This window comes from Salvelinus fontinalis, chromosome 6 (assembly GCF_029448725.1).
Source record: "Salvelinus fontinalis isolate EN_2023a chromosome 6, ASM2944872v1, whole genome shotgun sequence".
NCBI lineage: Eukaryota > Metazoa > Chordata > Actinopteri > Salmoniformes > Salmonidae > Salvelinus > Salvelinus fontinalis.
The window spans coordinates 23,554,202-23,576,828 of record NC_074670.1 but is presented as its reverse complement, the minus strand read 5'-3'; the positions used below and the strand labels follow the sequence as shown (position 1 = coordinate 23,576,828).

The 22,627-nt window shown below is 44.7% G+C and overlaps 1 protein-coding gene across 5 annotated transcripts in view; it reads left to right on the top strand.

Moving 5' to 3' along the window:
• LOC129857379 (oxidation resistance protein 1-like) overlaps positions 1 to 22,627 on the top strand; it is a 179,410-nt gene that overhangs the window by 63,550 nt on the left and 93,233 nt on the right. For 3 of the 5 annotated variants that reach the window (XM_055925581.1, XM_055925579.1, XM_055925576.1), the window contains exons 1-2: positions 616 to 656; positions 19,049 to 19,245. In XM_055925581.1, the coding sequence (XP_055781556.1) occupies positions 631 to 656; positions 19,049 to 19,245 (223 nt within the window). In that variant the 5' untranslated portion in view covers positions 616 to 630. Of the gene's footprint in view, positions 1 to 615; positions 657 to 10,288; positions 10,324 to 19,048; positions 19,246 to 22,627 lie in introns of those variants that run through there. The other 2 variants (XM_055925577.1, XM_055925578.1) reach the window with 2 other exon arrangements.

Below are 22,627 nucleotides of genomic sequence, written 5' to 3'. Positions count from 1 at the left end.
TCAGCCCTCACCCTCCCATCCCTCAGCGTCTTTCTCTCTCTTCCTCCATCCCCAGTCCGCAGTCTCCTTCTCTCCCTCCATCCTCAGCCCTAGCCCTAGCCCTCAGCCTCCCTCTCTCCCTCCATCCCCAGCCCTCGGCCTGCCTCTCTCCCCCCAGCCCTCCGCATCCCTCTCTATCTCTCGCCCCTCTCTACCTCCATTCTCACCCCTCGCCCCTACCCATCCCTCAGCCTCCCTCTCTCTCTTTCCCTCCATCCCCAGCCCTCAGACTCTCATTATCCCTCCATCCCTAGCCCTCAGCCTCTCTCTCCTTTTCCCCCAGCCCTCAGCCTCCCTCTCTCCCTCCATCCCCAGCCCTCAGCCTCCCTCTCTCCCTCCATCCCCAGCCCTCAGCCTCCCCCTCCCCCGCGCCCCCCCAGCCCTTGTTCTTGGCTCAGGCAGCAGTAAACGGCTCAAATCGGCTTGTCCGGCTCAAGCCTCTCTCTGCATCACAGGCCCCTGGGTTATATTGGGTAAATAAATTAGCACAGGAGGGGGAGGGGATGGTCACATGATGTGATTTTCCTTCACTTAACTTAAGCAGTTTGAGGGATCGATCCCATTATCTCCGTCAGTCCTCCCTCAGAGTCAATGGAACCTCTACTGCATGCTAGCCGGTATGTACACACGCTTTTCAATTAGATTCTCAATCTCGCAAAGCCGTTGCTTTACCTTAAGGGGTGTTTTAAAAGGGATGAATAAGAGTTTTATTTTAAGCAGCAGAAAAGGAGAAAACGTTCCCTTGTGCCTAATCAAGGCATTTATAGAAGGTTCAAGCCAATCCGGGAGACTGTGCAGCTGGCAACTCAGCGCAATATTAGTGGAGTAAAAGGCTATTTGTTTTTTTTTAGAACAGTTCCTCACCTAAATCAAAGCGGGACTAATGTCCAAGCTTTTCTGGGAAGATCTCTTCCCAACGCTGAAGCTTTGAACAGGATTTATCAGGAACCCTCCTCCAGTGCTGCAACAAGCAGAACAACGCTTGTTTAACTAACGCTTGCTTCTCCTCTCCATAAGGAGGCTGTTGCTGTCAGACTGAGCAGACAGCGAGGCCGTTTGAGAGCAAGCTACATTCAGTCCATGTGAGGGGGAATACAGCAGCTTTAGAACTAAATGGCTGAAGGCTTTTGCTTCTTAGCAGGCAACATGGCTTCTGTGTGTGTATGGAGCGGAATGGCGAGATTGGAGAGGGTTTAAAGGGATTGGGGGAGAACAAATGATGTGATATACTGTAGGTAGATGTGTTTTAAAACAGTCATCAAAACAGGTTATTGGTATAGCCACCTATATAGGCTATACAGAATGTACATAGCTCTGTGACGACCTTTGAACCTGCCCTCTCTGTTTGGATATTAACTGGGCTACAGAAATGGATGTTATTACTCAAACATAGCTCTACGTCAGAGATACATACATAGCCTACATACAGACAGAGCCATGTTGTCAACTTACAGTATTCCCTCATTTTCAACATCCATCATCACTCTTCAGTTTTCCTTACTGAATGAAAGTGTGTTGACTTCTGAAGTGAATAATGGCAATAGGGTTGGAAAATCTCAGTAACTTTCACAAAATGTCCAGGTTTCCCAGAAATCCTGATTCCCTGCTTATTCCCTCCTTATTCCGCGAATCAGGAAAACCGTGGAATTTGGGGACTTTTGCAACCATAGGCAATCACAATCAGGTTACATGAGAAGTAGAGCATGGGGTTGTTCACATACAGTCCTGTAAATCCATGTGAGTGTTCGGATTCCAGGGGCTTGTCGGTGGTGTGCGTGTCTGTGACGACAGTTTACTGTGTTGGTCAGGGTCCAGCTAAGTCTGTGGAGAGCTTTCTCAACCTTCTGTGGAATGAACATCACTCCGGGACATGTTTCTCATCTTCACCACCCAGTTGATCAGAAAACGTGGATTTGGCATTACGGAGTTTGGCCCTCTGCTTGGCTTCACCATGGCCCAAATACTACAGGATGATGAAACTCTCTGAGGAATGAAGGATGGAGGGATGAAGGATGGAGGGATGAAGAATGGAGGGATGAAGAATGGAGGGATGTAGGATGGAGGGATGAAGATGGAGGGATGAAGGATGGAGTAGAGATAAAGGATGTGGATGTCCTGTTAGCACTCTCTTTCTTCATCTCTCATACAGTAGGCCTCTCTCTGCCTTTTTCACTTCATTGGCCATACAATACTATGCATTTGACCCAGATCTGCCGTTTACACTCTGCATGGTTTTATAGAGGCCTGTCTGTGATGTACATGCAGGGCTCTAAAGTGCAACCTTTATGGTCACATATGTGGGCCGCATTTTACGTTCATAAACCACGTCGTGGTCGTTAACACCTTGTTCGGTCATGTTACCTCATTAGCTATCTAGCTAACAACCTGGTAACTTTACCAGTATATCCAAACATTTGGGGGCACAGACAGAATGGTAAAGGTGCAGCTTCTTCAGGAGATCAATGATCATATGAATGAATTAATGAATGATAGATTTGCATGTGTCACATACAAACTGACATTCTTGAAGAGACAGTGTACAGTATTCAATGTAATGCATCTCAATAGGAAACAGTGCTTTTTACACAATGTAGAAACCAAATATTTCATATTTCAAGTTTCATTTCAATGACAGGTATTTGTATAGCTTTTATAATGAATAAATGTAATTTACAGGGTTACATTTTAGTTTCTAGGGCACAGCATGTGCTTCAAAAGTATCTCAAATTCATATGGGCCCAATATGGCTGTATCTCAATCAATTTACAAATCTTGATTTCTGGTGCTCCTACATTTTATGTGGTGCTCCTAAGTCATCTGCAAGCCATTTTACCACCGGCCCACCTCACCATCTGATCTTAATGGGTACTGTAATAGATGAGATTGTGTCCTCATCGCAGAGATAGTATGAAGAAGAGGTTTTGATGTTGCAGGACAGAGTATAGAGTATTTCTATGGCTTTGTTTTGCCAGTAGAACATCATCCACTAAGCAGTGTCACGGCAGTGTGTGTGTGTATCCATGTTTGTTTGTGTGTGTGTGTGTGTGTGTGTGTGTGTGTGTGTGTGTGTGTGTGTGTGTGTGTGTGTGTGTGTGTGTGTGTGTGTGTGTGTGTGTGTGTGGCAGGAGCATTGTTCTCTGTCTGTAGCGATTAGTAGGGGGGCTGAGAGCGACGGGAAGGCAGGGAAGCACATGTCTGGTGTGAAGTGTCCGTGCTCCTTCCCTCAGATCACATGTTGCTGCCTAAAGCTCACCGTATGCTTCCCAGTTGAAACGGTTTGTGCATATAGTATGACGACATTTTGTGACGTTTTAGTTTGTTTTGGTGCGTATACCTTAAGGAGCAGAAAGGAACTGATGCTTAACTGGACAAATGTCAGTAATGATTCCCCTGACCTTTGAAATGTGATCTCGGTGGAAAAACACACGGTAAAGCTTTGTAGCATTGCATATCTTATCTTGAATTGTTTACTTAGACACCAAAACTGATTACAGCTCAAATTAATTGACCAAGTTGCATGTCACTTCTTACTGCATCTTTCCTTATTCAAAGTTGCTAAATCAACTTCATATTATTGTAAAGGTTTTGAAACCAATCAAAAACCTAACCTATTTTCTGATCCTCCATCTCTGCATCTGACGGAGATGATGGAAGAGATACAGTGTGTGAGATGTGACCTTTCAGTTGAATGCATTAGCAGTCAGTTTAGGAAACAGAAGACAAAGCAAGGTCAATGGAGAAAGGCCTTGAACACATTAATCCTTAAGAGTCTATTGACACACCCGTGCATTAATCTAAGTAAAATTATAAAAAAACTCCCCATCAAAATCTGTCAGTTTAAACTAGACATGTTGGCCTTCTGCATCTGCGTTGGAAGGAGTCTGAGCTCCAGCGTTGTATTTCAGACAGAGACATCCTGAAAATAGGCCTTCTCAGGACAACGACTGTAGCGACTGACCATTCTATTACGACCACTCTATGGAAAAGGGGAGACTCTCACGAACACAATGATGTTCTCCATTTTGTTCTACAACCCACACAAGTGTCATGGGACTCGTCTGACAGTAACCCAAACAAAGAAATGGACGTATCGAGGTAGTTTTGTGCCCCCAAAAATAAGGGGTTAAATATGCGTACAAATAAATATTCAGTACCAGTCAAAAGTTTGGATACGCCTAATCATTCAAGGGTTTTTCTTTATTTTTACTTATTTCTACATTGTAGAATAATAGTGAATACATCAAGACACTGAAATAACACATATGGAATCATGTAGTAACCAATAAAAGTTTTTATTTTTGATTCTTCAAAGTAGCCACCCTTTACCTTGATGACAGCTTTGCACACTCTTGGCATTCTCTCAACCAGCTTCATGAGGAATGCTTTTCCAACAGTCTTGAAGGAGTTCCCATATATGATGAGCATTTGTTGGCTGCTTAACCTTCACTCTGCGATCCAACTCATCCCAAACCGAAACCACAGATTTCCATCAAAAGATAACACAAGGTGCTTATAATGCATCATAAAGAGGGTATTCAAGTGTTACCTATTGTTGTGCTTGTTGATGCTGGTTTTGTTCATGTTTAAAGGGGAGACGTTGTTTACCCTCTACAGTTTGTTTAACAGAACACTGGTGATGGGGTAACTGGGTAACCTTGTCGTGTGTTCCTCTGCAGATGGTCATGGTGCAAAGGGTTTTGGGGTACAGTGGTAAGAGGGAAACAAAACAGAAGTAACTGTTTGGATTAACTGATTAGCAAGCAATTATTAAACTGATCTGTATTTGGGGGTTGAATTAAAAAGCAATTAATAATGTCAGTGCTTGGGGAGAAACATCCAGCTAATTTTCTGTCTGTCCGGTTTTTCTCTCATGCAGACAGGAGGGATCTGTTGAAAAGTAACAAAGTGTGCAAAGAGAAAGTAGGAAAGGTTGTAGAAAACGTTCAACTAAAAAGTAAGGCGTTATGAGAGAGGCTATCGGACTGCATTGTGCTTATGCTGTTGTCAGTGACTCTGTCTCCGTCTGTTATGGAAAGGATATCGATATATTGGTCAGTGTCTCTGTCTATTCTGGAGTATAGACCCACTAGCCTGTGTGACTGTCTATCTGTATCCTTGTGGAGTGGGATGTGTCTGTGTATGTTGTTTAAGAAGTTTGTGGGAGACACTGGCTGATGAATTGGCGGTGGCAGAGCACTGATGTGGGGGGGACCCTCCTCCTCTGTATGTGTTGCATGCAGACAGACGATAGACAGACAGACAGACAGTCTTGCATGCATCCATGCTGCTCCACACACCTTCCCTCTTCCAGGTCCCAGCTGGGTCTGGCTGATTGAGGCTGGCAGGGGGGAGATGTCTGCTGCAGAACAGGGCCAAAGAAAAGACAGGATCTCTATCTATTTCTTTCTCTCTCGCTCTCTCTCTTTCTCTCTCTATCTCTCTCTCTTTCTCTCTCTATCTCTCTATCTCTCTTTCTCTCTCTATCTCTCTATCTCTCTTTCTCCCTCTCTCTTGCTCTCAATTCAATTCAAAGGGCTTTATTGGCATGGGAAACATGAGTTTACATTGGAAAAGCAAGTGAAATAGATAATATACAATAACAAATTAACAGTATCCCTCTCTCTCTCACTCTCAATTAAATTCAAAGGGAGTTTACTGCCTTGTTCAGGGGCAGAACGACAGATTTTTACCTTTTCGGCTTGGGAACTCGAGGATTCGATCCAGCAACCTTTCGGTTATTGCCACCCCGATCACAACATTACTAATGGTAATATAATCTACCAGGGATGATAACTCTATCTCTGGTTGCATCCCAAATGGCACTCTATTTCCTACATAGTGCACTACTTTTTACCAGGCCATGGTCGAAAGTACTGCACTATATAAGGATCAGGGCCATTTAGGACAGAACCTCTATGTCAGCCCTTCTGATGCCAGGCCAGGCCTCACACTAAACAGCTATGAGTGTGTGGCATTAGCGTTCCCATTACCATACCCTAGGAACATGCACGTAGGCTGGGAGCTAAGGAATGAATCTGTCTAGCAGGTTACTGGCCTCGTGGTTCCGTGTTTACCACTGGCTCTGGGTGGAGGGAGGGAAGAAGGAAGAGAGGGTGGAAGGAAGGGAGGGAGAAAGGGTGATAGGGAAGAAGGAAGAGAGGGTGAGAGAGAAGAAGGAGAAGAGAGTGATAGGGAGAGAGGGTGAGATGTGGTTATTAATAAGCTAGCAGGAAGAACACTGGCTGTGTGCTGCTGTGTCTCTCCTCTCTGTGTCTTCACTGCTAGCTGGGTTGTGTAATTCGATAGGTACCTGGGATCCTTCCCCACTGCTCTCTTTCTCTCTCTCTCTTTCTCTCTGGATGTCTCTATCTCATCTTAACTGCTGCAAACAGGTTTACAGGATCAAAGTCATATTGATGTGGTACTACCTTCCACTACAGTACATTTCAAAGCCGTCCTCCTCACGACCTGTTTTAAACTCCACTTTGTGTTGTGAAGGAATGTGCGTAGGAAGGGAGCCAGGGAGCCAGCCGGTCAGTTCGTCCTTCCTCTCCTGATGGTTCCTTCTTTTCCGGGTGGATTTATCCCAGCTCTCTCCTTCGCTTTCAGGAGGACAATAGATGTCCCATCAGAGCAGAGCAGTGCAGTGAGAGGAATATGGAGAGGGAGGGAGGGAGGGAGGGAGGGAGGGAGGGAGGGAGGGAGGGATAGTCTGGTCCTGACTCCCTGACCTCTGACCTAGGACAGTGACCTTGTCTAAGTAATAGAGACCTTGTCTAAGTAATAGATCATCTTAACCTCATTTCATGCAATAACCAATCCAAACGTATTTTACATGGAGGAAATGTACAAATTGTTCAAATAAGAAGGGAGCAGGGAATATAGGAAGTACAGGGAATATAGGGAAATATATTTCAGACAAGAGGTCTTCATGGATCCGGGTAGACCCGATATGCCCGAGACCCGACCCGGGCCCAGTGAGGTTCGGGGTCTGAAATTCTAACTTTTCCCTCAGGTCCGGGTTGGGTCCTGTTTGATTGTCATCAGGTCTCGGGTCTATATCACTACAGCTGATAGACCTGAGTGGACTCGAATGGACCCAGCCACGGCTCTGCATTGCCTATCAGATATTTGTTTTACGCTAATAAGGTGAATTTACTAACTTATAGAAGGCCCTAGCCAACATTTAAGGATCTATTTGTTAACCAGGAGAGCAACATGATAAACATACTTTGTTTGTCACTCAGGTCCAATCGGGTCTAGGTCAAGTTGTTCTCGTGTCCATTCTGGTTCAGGTCTGATTGTTCTCGGGTCCGTTCAGGTCCGGGTCGCCGTTTAATAAATATGATCAGCCCATTCGGGTCCGGTCTGATTGTGTTCGGGTCGTTTCGGGTCAGGTTCCAACATTTTGGAACCTCTAGTTCAGACAGAGTTCATCACCACATTTGAGAGACATACACATGCAATGGTGTTAGGAGCTGCTTGTCCTATAAACACCAGCCAATCTAAAAGCTCTGAAACACTGAAGCGCACCACATGTAATTAGAACTTGAGTGAAAAAAACGACATTTTGGGTTTGACTGATGTGAGTTAGACAGTGGGAGAGTTAGCTAGCTGTGCTCTGTGTGGTATCTGCCTCAGGACCTCCCCACTTTCGTCTTCCGGTCGCTTTGACTTACTTTAGAGTTTTCAACCCCGACAAACTTGTCTCCATCCGTCTGTCTTCCTGTCTGTCTTCTTTTTCTGGGAGAGGAGGATGAGGGGAGAGACGATGGGAAGGAGGGGTGTGAGCGGTCGCTCCAGACTGTGCTCGACTGTTGCCAGCGGTGTCTGCTGCAATAGGGCATCAGGTCAATGTTCCCCTCTGCCAAACTGCCTGCCAACAGCCAACAGAGAAGGAGGGATGGAGGTAGAAGGAGGGAGGGAAGGGGGAGAGGTAGATGGAGAGAGAGAGAGAGAGAGAGGGAGGAAGGGAGAGAGGGTGAGCGGGAGAGATGGATGGTGGGATTGTGAGAAGGAGGGAGTACAGTGTAACAGTGAAAGGAAGGGAGAGCGTGTGAGAAGAAGGAAGAGAGAGAGGGAGTGTGAGAGGGATTGAGTGTGAGTGTCTTTGGGTCAGGCCAGGGAAAATGCCACACATCCATACACAGATAACATGTTCATACTTCCCTGTATGTAGGCATGGCTCACCAGATAACAAACCAAGAGATGGGCTCGAGCAGGTTCATACATACCCACGTCTCCACCAACCAACCACCAACATCACCACCAACATCACCACCAACATCATACCCCAACATCACCACCAACATCCCCCACAACATCCCCCACAACATCACCACCAACATCACCACCAACATCACCACCAACATCATCCCCCAACATCACCACCAACATCACCACCAACATCACCCCCAACATCTGTCCTAACATCGCCACCAACATCATCACCAACATCACCCCCAATATCTTCTCTAACATCACCACCAACATCATCCCCCAACATCATCCCCAACATCATCCCCCAACATCATCCCCAACATCATCCCCCAACATCATCACCAACATCACTCCCAATATCTTCTCTAACATCACCACCAACATCACCCCCAATATCTTCCCTAACATCACCACCAACATCACCCCAACGTCACCCCCAACATCATCACCAACATCACTCCCAATATCTTCTCTAACATCACCACCAACATCACCCCCAATATCTTCTCTAACATCACCACCAACATCACTCCCAATATCTTCTCATAACATCACCACCAACATCACCCCCAATATCTTCCCTAACATCACCACCAACCTCATCCCCAATATCTTCCCTAACATCACCACCAACATCACCCCAACGTCAGCTGCTGTGGTGTTAGAGTTATTGGATTTAGCCTTTTTAACTACAAAATGTTCCACAACATTCAACAACCCTGTGACCTCATCATCCGGCGCCAGCGACCCGAGCGCCATGGCACCAGATGTTGTAGCCAGCCTATCAGAGGCGCTCCCCCGGATCGAACACAACAGATGCCTTGCAAGGGCACAGAATCACGTGAAATATTTAGCATGCAGAGAGAGCAGAGAGCAGGGTGTGTCTGAGACAAGCCTGGGCATTACCATTTGAAGGGCACGGTGCGGAGCAGAGAGAGAGGCACACACACACACACACACACACACACACACACACACACACACACACACACACACACACAGATATTTGAGTGCTCTTACCTACAGTGCTATTTTCTTTCTCTCTCTCTCTCTCTCTCTCTCTCTCTCTCTCTCTCTCTCTCTCTCTCTCTCTCTCTCTCTCTCTCTCTCTCTCTCTCTCTCTCTCTCTCTCTCTCTCTCTCTCTCTCTCTCTCTGTCTCTGTCTCTCTCTCTCTCTGTCTCTGTCTCTGTCTCTGTCTCTGTCTCTCTCTCTCTCTCTCTCTCTCTGTCTCTCTGTCTCTCTGTCTCTCTGTCTCTCTCTCTCTCTCTCTCTCTCTCTGTCTCTCTCTCTCTCTCTCTCTGTCTCCCTCTCTCTCTCTGTCTGTTGGTCTCGCTCTCTATCTGTCTCTCTTTCTATCTATCTTTCGGTCTCTCTCACACACACACACTGGGGTTGTGGTACTGATCATTATTGCGGGCAGTCAGTCAGAAGGTTGAGCATTAACAAATGAGTCTGTCTTCCCTATTCGCCTCAGAGGTCAGCTGAGGCATCCTGAGTCAGGCAGACACACAGCAAAACCTGAAATGGCACCCTATTCCCTAGCAAGTGTGCACTATGTGGCATCCCTATGTAGTTCTGGCCAAAAGTACTGAACAAGGAACTAGTGTGCCATTTCAGACACAGAAAGGTAGAGGACATTCACCAGAACATATTGTATGGAACTGCACTTAGTTCTATTATAACACTTCCCTTTTCTTATCACCTTCCTACCTTCCTTTCCTTTCTTCCTCTGTTTTCTACTCACAGAGGTAGCTAGACTTATGATGAAGATCATATATTCTACAATCTACATGCTGTCAGAGAGCTGCCAAAATGCAATCTGTTTGAATCCTCAGTGGATGTCTTGTTTTTTCAACGCCACAAGCTTCCTAACGTGGCAGGCATGATGTTGAATCCATTAAGGCAGTCAGCCAATCATCTCTCTTCCTGTCCTTGTGGCTCGGCAAATGATAGCGAGGAAATAGGAGCGAGGCTAGCAACCAGGAGGCCATTTACAGACTTCAGCAGCACAACAGTCTCAAGGCTCCACGCCATGCTCACTGAATGGAACAACAAGGGCAGAGGTAGTGTGTATATGTGTGTGTGTGTGTGCTTCTGTGTGCACATGCGTGCTCTTGTGTGTACATGTAATGTGCATTTGTGTGTGTCTATTTTGCTTGAGTGATGCACAGAGAGAGATCCAGAAGAGAAATATGCCCTGGAGTTCAAGTCATTCAAATGAACAGTGATTTGTTTTCTGTTTTTGTTGGCCACGATAATTCCTCTGTTAGCGAATTGAAAAGGCCATGGCTGGGGGCTGTTTTTGGTTGACATTGATATGGTTTTAGAAAATGAATAGCAACCATCCCTCTGAGTTTATATGAGCAGCATTGTTGATTTATGGGCAGGCTTTGATAAAAACAAAGCTGTTCCACTTTGTTGGCAAACACTGTGAAGTGGAGGATAAATCATTAAAGCCAGCTAGGGTTTGGTGGTGAGACATTGTTCTGTTGGTACACTTGAGGCTGATGTCTGCCTGCCTGCCTGCCTGCCTGCCTGCCTGCCTGCCTGCCTGCCTGCCTGCCTGCCTGTCTGCCTGCCTGCCTGCCTGCCTGCCTGTCTGTCTGTCTGTCTGTGTGTGTGGAACCTTTTGAGATGATATGGAAGGGGGAAAAGAAAGGTAAACTCTACACACTACACTCTGTGCTCCCAAGTGTTTTACACTATTTAGACCCGTAAGAACATACAATATTTAGACCCGTAAGTCATAGTCGGTGGTAGTATTGTGTGGTTCTGTAATAACCTACACACCAAACTCAACTCCCGGGGCAATCAGAGAGCATGGTCCTTTTCTGTTGTCTCTGTCATAACCTAGAAGTACAGGATCAGAGAGGTTCACTGTGAAGTTGGAGGACGGGACAAGACCCAGGGATTACACAGATTTGATTATCTTTCTACCCGGATCAAAAGATGTGGCAAAGTTGATGCTGTCTGTCAGTCCACGGAGTAGAAATAAAACCCAAAAGCCAAGAAGAAAAACCGCAAGTGTTTTCTGAACTGACAGCAGTTGACAAAGCCCTGTCAGGGATTAAAATATGTCATCAAACCAGTGTATTCAGCTGAAGGGTATACAGTAGCACGTTGGACATCACTCACTGACAGAGGGCTTTTCCTGTCCAACCCACCACTGTATTGTAGCGCTGCTTAATGTCTTACATAATAGATGAAGATGGAAGGTGCAGTGGAAGATCACATCTTTATTATTCTACACCTGAATTACCGGAGGGTTGTCACGTTACACTTAACGGTTCATTCCAGCAAATCATCTGTATTTGTAGATCTGTCACTAAAAGTGGGATTTAATATGATACCACTTCCTTGTTAGCTTCATTGAGTGTACTGTACAAAGTAACAACACACAATCACAATCACATTCTACAATCACAGAAATATAATTACTATAACAAACAATCCCATGCAGTTCATTCTATTTCTATGCATACTATATCAAATCAATGTAAATTGTCCGGGTGGCCATTTGATTAATTGTTCAGCAGTCTTATGGCTTGGGGGTAGAAGCTAGTAAGTAGCCTTTTGGTCCTAGACTTGGCGCTCCGGTACCGCTTGATGTGTCTATAACTTGGGAAACTGGATTATTTTACACCGCCTAGGACCTGGATGGCAGGAAGCTTGGCACCAGTGATGTACTGGGCAATACGCACTACTCTCTGATGCTGAGCAGTTGCCATACCAGGCGGTGATGCAACCGGTCAGGATGCTCTCGATGGTGCAGCTGTAGAACTTTTTGAGGTTCTGGGGACCCATGCCAAATCTTTTCAGTCTCCTGAGGGAGAAAAGGTGTTGTCGTGCCCTCCTCATGACTGTCTTGGTGTGTTTGGACCATGATAGTTTGTTGGTGATGTGGACACCAAGGAACTTGAAACTCTCGCCCCGCTCCACTACAGCCCCGTTGATGTTAATGGGGGCGTTTTCGGCCCTCCTTTTCCTGTAGTCCACGATCAGCTTCTTTGTCTTGCTCACATTAAGGGATAGGTTGTTGTCCTGGCACCACACTGCCAGATCTCTGACCTCCTCCCTATAGGCTGTCTCATTGTTGTCAGTGATCAGCCACTGTTGTGTTGTCAGCAAACTTAATGATGGTGTTAGAGTTGTGCTTGGCCATGCAGTCGTGGGTGAACAGGGAATACAGGAGGGGACTAAGCACGCACCCCTGAAGGGCCCCAGTGTTGAGGATCAGCGTGGCATATGTGTTTTTGCCTACCCTTACCACCTGGTGCTGGCGTGTCAGGAAGTCCAGGATCCAATTGCAGAAGGAGGTGTTTAGTCTCAGGGTCCTTAGCTTAGTGATGAGCTTTGTGGCCACTATGGTGTTGAATGCTGAGCTGTAGTCAATGAACAGGATTCTCACATAGGTGTTCCTTTTGTCCAGGTGGCAAATGGCAGTGTGGAGTGTGATTAAGATTGCGTCATCTTTGGATCTGTTGAGGCGGTATGCAAGTTGGAGTGGGTCTAGGGTTTCCGGGATGATGGTATTGATGTGAGCCATGACAAGCCTTTCAAAGCACTTCAGGGCTACCGACGTGAGTACTACGGGGCGGTAATCATTTAGGCATGTTACCTTCGCTTTCTTGGGCACAGGGACTATGTGGGTCTGCTTGAAACATGTAGGTATTACAGACTCGGTCAGGGAGAGGTTGAAAATGTCAGTGAAGACACTTGCCATTTGGTCCGCACATGCTTTGAGTACACATCCTGGTAATCCATCTGGCCCCACGGCTTTGAATGTTGACCTGTTTAAAGGTCTAGCTCACATCGACTACGGAGAGCGTGATCACAGTCATCCAGAACAGCTGGTGCTCTCATGCATGCTTCAGTGTTGCTTGCCTCGAAGCGTGCATAAAAGGCATTTAGCTTGTCTGGTAGGCTCGCGTCACTGGGTAGCTCGTGGCTTGGTTTCCCTTTGTACTCCGTAATAGTTTGCAAACCCTGCCACATCCGACGATCGTCAGAGCCGGTGTAGTAGGATTCAATCTTAGTCCTGTATTTAAACTTTGACCTTTTGATGGTTCGTCTGTGGGCCTAGCAGGATTTCTTATAAGCGTCCGGATTAGTGTCCCACTCCTTGTAAGCGGCAGCTTTAGCCTTTAGCTCAGTTGGATGTTGCCTGTAATCCATGGATTCTGGTTGGGATATGTACGTACAGTTACTGTGGGGATACGGTTACTGTGGGGACGACATCGTCGATGCACTTATTGATGAAACCGGTGACTGAGGTGGTATACTCCTCAATGCCATTGGATGAGTCCCGGAACATATTCCAGTCTGTGATAGCAAAACAGTCCCGTAGCGTAGCATCCACGTCATCTGACCACTTCCGTATTGAGCGAGTCACTTGTAATTCCTGCTTTAGTTTTTGCTTCTAAGGAGGAATCAGGAGGATAGGATTATGGGCAAATTTGCCAAATGGAGGGTGAGGGAGAGTTTTCTATGCGTCTCTGTGTGAGTAGGAAAGGTGGTCTAGAGTTTTTTTTCCTCTGGTTACACATGTGACATGCTGGGCATGTCACAGTCATTAGTGAGGAGAAACGGCACCTTTAAGTCAGCTCAAATCATTTCCCTTTCCCCTGCAGTAGGCAGCTATCTACCTGTTTTGTTTGTAGTCTCAGCACTTTCATAAGCAAGCTGTCGATGTTCAGGGCTCATTGTTCAGACAGAATGCCACCCGCTCAGGCCGTTTGACAACAGAACTGCTGCTTTAGCATTTAGTGAGGGTTAGATGAGACTGGGAGTCTGCAGTCTGCATTCTCCCTCCATTCATTATGCAGACCTTTTCTACCCCAGAGAGCTACAGCCCTGGCAATTAAGGACACCTGCACCATGTCAGATATAGAGTTTATTCAATTTTATTACATTTGCATCCCAATATTGCACTTTATATACATCACAGAAGACTGACATATAACAAAACCATTTGACATGCACTACTGGTCAAAAGTTTTAGAACACCTACTCATTCTAGAGTTTTTCTTTATTTTTACTGTTTTCTACATTGTTGAATAATAGTGAAGACATCACAACTATGAAATAACACATATGGAATCATGTAGTAACCCAAAAAGCTTTAAACAAATCAAAAAATAGTTTATATTTGCCTTGATGCCTTGATGCCAGCTTTGCACACTCCTTTTTCTCCCCAATTTTGATATCGCCAGCAGCATACCACCCTGCATACCACTGCTGGCTTGCTTCTGAAGCTAAGCAGGGTTGGTCCTGGTCAGTCCCTGGATGGGAGACCAGATGCTGCTGGAAGTGGTGTTGGAGGGCCAGTAGGAGGCACTCTTTCCTCTGGTCTAAAAAATATCCCAATGCCCCAGGGCAGTGATTGGGGACACTGCCCTGTGTAGGGTGCCGTCTTTCGGATGGGACGTTAAACGGGTGTCCTGACTCTCTGAGGTCATTAAAGATCCCATGGCACTTATCGTAAGAGTAGGGGTGTTAACCCCGGTGTCCTGGCTAAATTCCCAATCTGGCCCTCAAACCATCATGGTCACCTAATAATCCCCAGTTTACAATTGGCTCATTCATCCCCCTCCTCTCCCCTGTAACTATTCCCCAGGTCGTTGCTGCAAATGAGAACGTGTTCTCAGTCAACTTACCCGGTAAAATAAAAAAATAAAAAAATATCAAATTGGTAGTTACAGTATTGTCCCATTGTTGAAACTCCCGTACGGACTTAGGAGAGGCGAAGGTCGAGAGCCATGCGTTCTCCAAAACACGACCCTGCCAAGCCGCACTGCTTCTTGACACACTGCTCTCTTAACCCGTAATCCAGCCGCACCGATGTGTCGGAGGAAACACCGTACAACTGGCAACCGAAGTCAGCATGTATGCGCCTGGCCCTCCACAAGGAGTCGCTAGAGCGCGATGGGACAAGGACATCCCGGCCGGCCAAACCTTAAACTAACCCAATTGTGCGCCCCCCCATGAGTCTCCCGGTCGCGACCGGCTGCAACACAGCCTGGGATCGAACCTGGGTCTGTAGTGACGCCTCTAGCACTGTGATGCAGTTCCTTAGACCTCTGCGACACTCGGAGTTTAATTTTTTTGTTGTTTATTAATTAGGAAATGAGGAAAAATATGAGCATTTCACCCATCAGGCCACTAGGTCATTTGACTGCAGGAAAGGGCTATGGTAGGATAGGATATAGACCTTCGTCACAATAAATGGCCACAGAGTGTTATGGCTCTATCATGACCATTAATTCAACTTTGAAGAGAAACTATTGCATTCATATGGAGATGTGCCACAGGCTGCACTATTATAGTGTGTTTGAGTTTATAATGAGTGTCTAATTGTTCAATAATAGCTAAGACAGAGGTAATTAATAGGCTGCCTATTGAGCGTGGGAGAACAGGGATACATACGGTACATATAATGACATAACAGTGTAATTGACAGAAAAATACATTTCCGTTGTGTGTTTCTATCCATTTCCTTTTCACACAACAAAATGAAGGCATGAGCAATTTGAAAATCATTCAGACAGCGAACGTTGAGTAAGGCTTGCCTGGAGTCTTAATGTCTAAGAGCTGAATCCTGCCTGATTTCCATCCCCACAAAGACACAGAACATTCAGTGTTTTCACTAAATTAGGTTTCTTTGTGATGGTGTTTTTTTTCCGTCATTCACAATGCTGTTGCATAACACAGTGTCATGGGACTCATAACTGTCATATCGGCCATTTTGCTGTTATGGATGTCAAACCCAGCCAAGCCAGTACTGCAGCATATCTACATGACAAGCCTCATATACAGTTGCATAAACTGAAGGCAGTGTTTTTGTTGTTTTCATAAACGAGTGGAGTGGAGCCAAGCCCTTTCCTCTAGCTCTAATCCCTCTGACTGGGTGTAGTGATAAGCATGTTTGACTTGGCCCACATTTCCTGTGTTGTTTCTGCCTTGCCAAACCATGTGACTCCCAGTCCCTGTAGAGATGGATAATCTGAGTGATGCCTGTTAGGCACCGCTCTCCTCCTGGACCAAGCAACAGAACAGCAGAGAAGGAAAACAAAATGTCTGCTTTTCCTTTGCTTTCCTCCCTCCCTTTTCTCCTTCCCTCTTTCCCCAACCTCTCCCCCCTCATTAAATGTTTTGCTGCTCATAGATAGATATAATCTGTTGGTGAGAGCTGGTGGCTTTGTTGACATGCTTTGCCATCTCCCTCCCCATGTGATAGGATTGAACGCCATAGGGCCACTGGTGACCTAACCGTCTCTGGCCCCAGCCCATTGGCCCCTGAAAGCTGTGATAAACCGTGCCGATGCAAGCTGTAGCCAATCAGATCAGACGGTGTGTATAGATTGAGGAGCGTGGTGGATAGTTGCTGTACACCAGTTGAAGGCTATTGAGATGCAGCCCAGTTGTCAGGGACACAGTCTTTGGAGCTTACACTAATTACCCCCCTAAAAAACGATCGTAATTATACTGTTTAAAAAGATCCATCTTTGTTTTCTAAGAAGTGGTAGCTATCAATACAAACCAATTTGTTAATATTATTCCTGTTATTTCTGTTATTGTATGGGAGGTTTTGGCTTGGACAAGACTTACTTTACATACCTTACTCCTGTTATTGTGGTAAACGTATCTTACCGTTGATGCTGTTTAGATGTGTTGAACAAGGCGTCACCAGCCAGGCATTGTTGTGATCCCTGTGGACAGTGTTATTGTTTTGCTGGTCGGTGCCACAGACTACACTGTCCTGATTAGCGGCTGATATTTCAGCGGATAGCACAAAACAGCTGCGGTCTGTTTACACGCACACACACACACACACACACACACACACACACACACACACACGCACACACACACACACACACACACACACACACACACACACACACACACACACACACACACACACACACACACACACACACACACACACACACACACACACACACACACAACCCAGCCAGTGAATCAGATATGGTAGGAGGACCCTTACTGATGAGACGGTAATTATTGTTTTCTCCCAAGGGATTCTGGGATAGACATCACACACACCTACAGGTTTTCTCTTCCTGTCTGATCTCCACCAGAATCTTGATCACCACCAGGATGTAACTCTACCTCTCCTCTTTCATTATAGCATGTTCACATGCTGAAAACTTTACCTCAACAACAATCATCACAAAACAAACCCTTTATTTAAGTTACTCCTAAAAAGAAAAGCGTAGGTTTTAGTAGAATATCTATAAGGGTCCTCAGAGCAACATACTGCCCTCGAAGCTACGTCAGTATGATCGCCTATGGAAATGTTTACATTTTTTCACCGTTTTCTTTAAGATAGGGCCTACTACTAGGGTTGTTGTTTATGGGACTCATAACTGCTGCTGCCAGTTAAACTTCTCTGCCTCTATGTGTGAATGTCTCTTTCTGTTTGTGTCTCTCCTTGGATGTACTGTACACAAAAGTGATTGACAGTGTTTCCATGGAGATGGTGCATTTCATTACCTTGTAGAGGCTATGTCATGTTTGCTGTTGTCTGTCCTGGGAGAGGAGCTAGCGGAATGAAATGAAATGGCTGGAGCCGGAACGATTCCGTCTGAGGGAAGAAAGGAGTGCTGAGAAGAACCTTGTGTTGCTGCTTCAGGCTACTCTGACAGGCCTTGTCTACGGGAAAGACTGATGGACTTTAGTTTACATACCATAGATAGTACTTTAGGAGTACTTGTTCATCCATTTACACTATCTTCTCTAAATAATATGTGCTTACCTCATGTTTTAGATTTTCCATGCTTTATAAAGTTGATGATATAGCAACGTAGTAGGCAGGGAAATCAGTAACTGGCAGGTATACGACATCTTCATAATCATTGTGGTGTTGTTGTTAACTCGCAGGTGCTGCATACTTATATAATGTTTCTTCTGCATGTTTGATACCTGGATTAGCTTAGTGAACTTTGTACTGAACTTGTTTATAAATAAACTAGCCTGTTGTGTAAATCCTATGGTGAGACGTTTAATTGGCTTTTACACTTTGGCGTAGGTTCCTTGGATTTAGGTCAATGTCTCATCGGATAAGGTTTAATCATGTATAGGTCATCTTATGTAAACACGTGATCCACTTCACTTTACAGCATCAACAGTGTTTGTATTGTGAAATTGCTGTCTGACATTGTGTGTAGAAAGTTACCACGTCTGGGTCAAGTACATAATGTCAAATACTTTCAAATATTTGAGCCGTGCTTGATTTCGTTTGCCCAGGCCTACAAGGGAACCAACGGAATAGTCCCAAAAGTGCAAACTCCAGTTAACACATATCATTACACGTATTATCTATTTGATGTTTGATCAATGACAGCATATCTCGTTCAGAATAGTGTCCAATTCATATTCCTGTTATAATATTGTTGTGTTTTATTATAAAGCAATAAAATATTGTTGAAATGGTTTGTTAAATTGAATTGTTAATGAGGACCTTATTAAGTTATTGATCTCTCCTCCAATTAATCATAGCCAGAGTATGGAATATGCCACACCGTGAATGTGTTGCGTTCACTCTACATCATTATCAATAGCTGCTGTGCTGACTGCTGACATAACATAATATGATGAACTGTTTTGTTATTGGCAGCAATGTCTATGTACTGTATCTTTTGACACATTTGAATTTACAAGGTCAAATTTCCCACTTCCTGTTGCATGACCATGTTATTACTGAATATGTGGTGTTATGTGTTATGACTGACTCCATATTTCCTGTTGTTGTTTTGTTTTGAACAGACTGAAGAAGAAATCCCAGTCAGTGGATATTGCCACTCAAGGATTCTCCCCTACCCTGGTGCCAGCCTCGCCGATCAATAAGACTGCACCACCTGTTACCAAGACAACCACATTGGGGGTGCAGCAAAACAATGCAACCAATTCCCAGAGAATCTGCAGTCCACGGTGCAGCGAGCTGAAACGCGGCTACACCATCGGTAAATGAAAAGTGCTAGAATTCTGATCTGCCCATCTGTGTGGTCCATGTTCCATGTTCCTCCATTTGACTTTCTTCCGGGACACGAGTCTGTGGCAGGAAGAGGAAGGGATGCTGAAGGGTTTGTGTGTGTGTGTGTGTGTGTGTGTGTGTGTGTGTGTGTGTGTGTGTGTGTGTGTGTGTGTGTGTGTGTGTGTGTGTGTGTGTGTGTGTGTGTGTGTGTGTGTGTGTGTGTGTGTGTGTGTGTGTGTGTGTGTGTGTGTGTGTGTGCTTTGTAAGGAGACTGACTGATTGAACCTCAAGATGGCCTCATTGCCTTGAGTCACAATAAATCATTTTTGGGGAGTGCTGGTTGGTGCTTGTGGCAGCAATAGGATACTTTATATTTATGTAGGAATATATTTAGCCAGTGTCAGAGGTGTAGTAATGACACTTGAGGAAGCACACTTTCTGAGTCGGTAAAATGAGTTTGGGGTAATGTAATTCATAATGTAATTCTGTGCACACACTATCTCTGAATCATTCTGCCTCTGAAATGTGGTTGCCCATTGACGTCGCTACTTTTGTTAGCTAGCTTCAAGGATGGACAGAGTACTGCCAAGGTGTTCTGCATGTGTCAGACTTTTAATTAATTCAATTAATCCAATTTAACCTTGTACATCTTAACCCGCTGTTAATAGAGAGATGATTGGCTGTTGAATCATACTGACGCCAATGGAACGGTAGGAGTGCAATGTAAGTCAGTCGGTCAGTCAGTCAGTCAGGGCTGATGAATGGTGAATTGAATCAATTCATTTTGGTATTATATATTACTCTGATGTAAGAAGAGGTCCATTCATGACCAGAAAGTCTCAGCATGCATATGGGGGTGATGTAACAACATTCTCTAGTCTTCAATAATCATTTACCCAATTCCGTAGCTGTGAAATAACCATATACCGTGTTTGTGTTCTCTGTAACTGGCTAAATTATTCTGAAAGAATTGTGTACAGGTTAATGTTCGCCAGAACACCGTATGTCTACAGCAGATTTCCTTCATTTAGCCTTTACCTATTTCATTTGTAATATATAATAAGTTGTGTCAACAAGGCTGTTTCCCAGTGGTCTCTTGAGCTCCTGACTCCACAACCTGATGCCTTAGCAGCAGTGTTGGGGGTTACGCGTTTCAAAAGTAACATGTTACATCATCGGATTACTTTTAATGAGTAACGGAGTAAAGTAACACGTTACTTGTTCAAATTGGGTAATATTGTTACAGTTACTTTGTCAAACAACGCCTGTGTTACTTTCAGAATCATATCTCTACCGGGACGGGTGTTTCCATCATCCGATCTTGACTTGTTTCCTCATTTAGTTTTCGAGTGAGTGGAAAGTCTGTTTGGAGAAATGTCATGACAGCTGCTGTCCATAGAAATGTGCACCTCTGATCTTTGCCATTGATCGCTTCTTTGATAGCAAAGCCCATAGAGGGCTTTCCTGTCTAGTGGCAAGTGTGCCCTCTATACATCTCTATGGGTTCATGTTTGTGCGCTCTATAACCAGAACTGGCGGCTTGAGAGAAAGATTTTGAATGAAAAGATAAGAAATTTGTACAGATGTTTGGCTTACTGTAGATGGATAATTAAGCAGCCCATATATAGCTCAGCACTTGTAGACTAGCACAGGAAAGCAACACCACAGATGAAACTAGTGATCAAACCTGAGTTAGTAAGTAGCCTATCCTTGGAAGAGCACGCGCGGCTCTCCTTGCTCCCTTCGACAGTCAAACAAACTGTGAGATTGTGAGATTTGTTTCATGAAAGTAACACAATGTAATATAACTAGTATTATAAACGGGGTGGTTCGAGCCCTGAATGCTGATTGGCTGACAGCCATGGTATATCAGACCGTATACCACATGTATGACAAAATATAAATTCTTACTGCTCTAATTACATTGGTAATTAGTTGATAAGAGCAATAAGGTTCCTCGGGGGGTTGCGATATATGTCCAAAATACCACGGCTAAGGGCTGTGTCCAGGAACTCTGCTTTGCGTCGTGCATAAGAACAGCCCTTAGCCGTGGTATATTAGCCATATACCACACTTCCTCGGGCCTTATTGCTTAAATTTAACACGTTACTTTCCACACAAAGTAATGTTGTAAAATAACATGTTACTTCGTGTTTACTTTTCAAATAACTAATCCCAACACTGCTTAACAGCAGGGTTAAATCATGCTTAATGTAAAACAATGCTAAGAGCTCTTTGTGCATTTATTGTGTCCTGTCCTTGAGCTTATGTGGTTAATTATCAATGTAAATGAATACAGTTGAAATCCCTGCTACAGTGTAAGTGCTCTGCTACTGGAGTAGTGAAGGTATGGATGTTAAAAGAGTGTCAATAGTGTGTGGGTCCTTTATTGGCTTGTTTTATAATATATCTTCTCTGGTGACAGACGTAAACATACATCTACATGCCATTAAATATAAAGACAGTTACCTAGTTAGCTAATTGTAATAGTTGTAATAGTTGCTAACAAGATTTGGTTCTAGGTTGCGACATTAGGCCTATATAATGGGTAAGTAACTAGACATTGACTAGTGACGGTCCCTCATTCTAAACCTCTATCTTGATGTGCTTTATAATCCACCCTTCAGGCTAAAGCAACATAGCCAGCCAGCCCATTTGGATCTTATCATGCTAATTTATTCTAATAGGAGAATAAATAATAATGTAGCCTAGGGGGACATGACAGCTTTTTGTGCTGTCTGTCTGTGACAGAACCTACCTCCTGACAGAGCTGTCATTACACCATCAAGACGTTTTAATAACCACACAATCAATGAGCCTCCAACCAGGTTCAACACCTGAATTTCCACTGATAGTCTGAGATGAGTGAGGTGACGGTGGCACTGATTATGCCCCAAATGACACCCTATTCCTTACATACTAAACGACTTTTATGGGCCCTGGTCAAAAGTAGTGCACTATATAGGGAATAGGGTGACATTTGGAGTGCAGACACTGAAGGATCTGGCTGAGGAGGAGTTGTAACCACCTGGAAGTGCCTGGAAGGGTGCACAGCCTTAAGAGTCTGTCAGTGAAGGATCTGGCTGAGGAGGAGTTGTAACCACCTGGAAGTACCTGGAAGGGTGCACAGCCTTAAGAGTCTGTCAGTGGGAAGCTGGAGCTAATGGCTTCTGAGAGGGTTATTCACCTTGTACTTTTGTAGTGCTCCTTCCTCTCTCAATTCAATTCAATTCAAGGGGCTTTATTGGCATGGGAAACATGTGTTAACATTGCCAAAGCAAGTGAGGTAGATAATATACAAAAGTGAAATAAACAATAAAAAATACAGTAAACATTACACATACAGAAGTTTCAAAACAATAAAGACATTA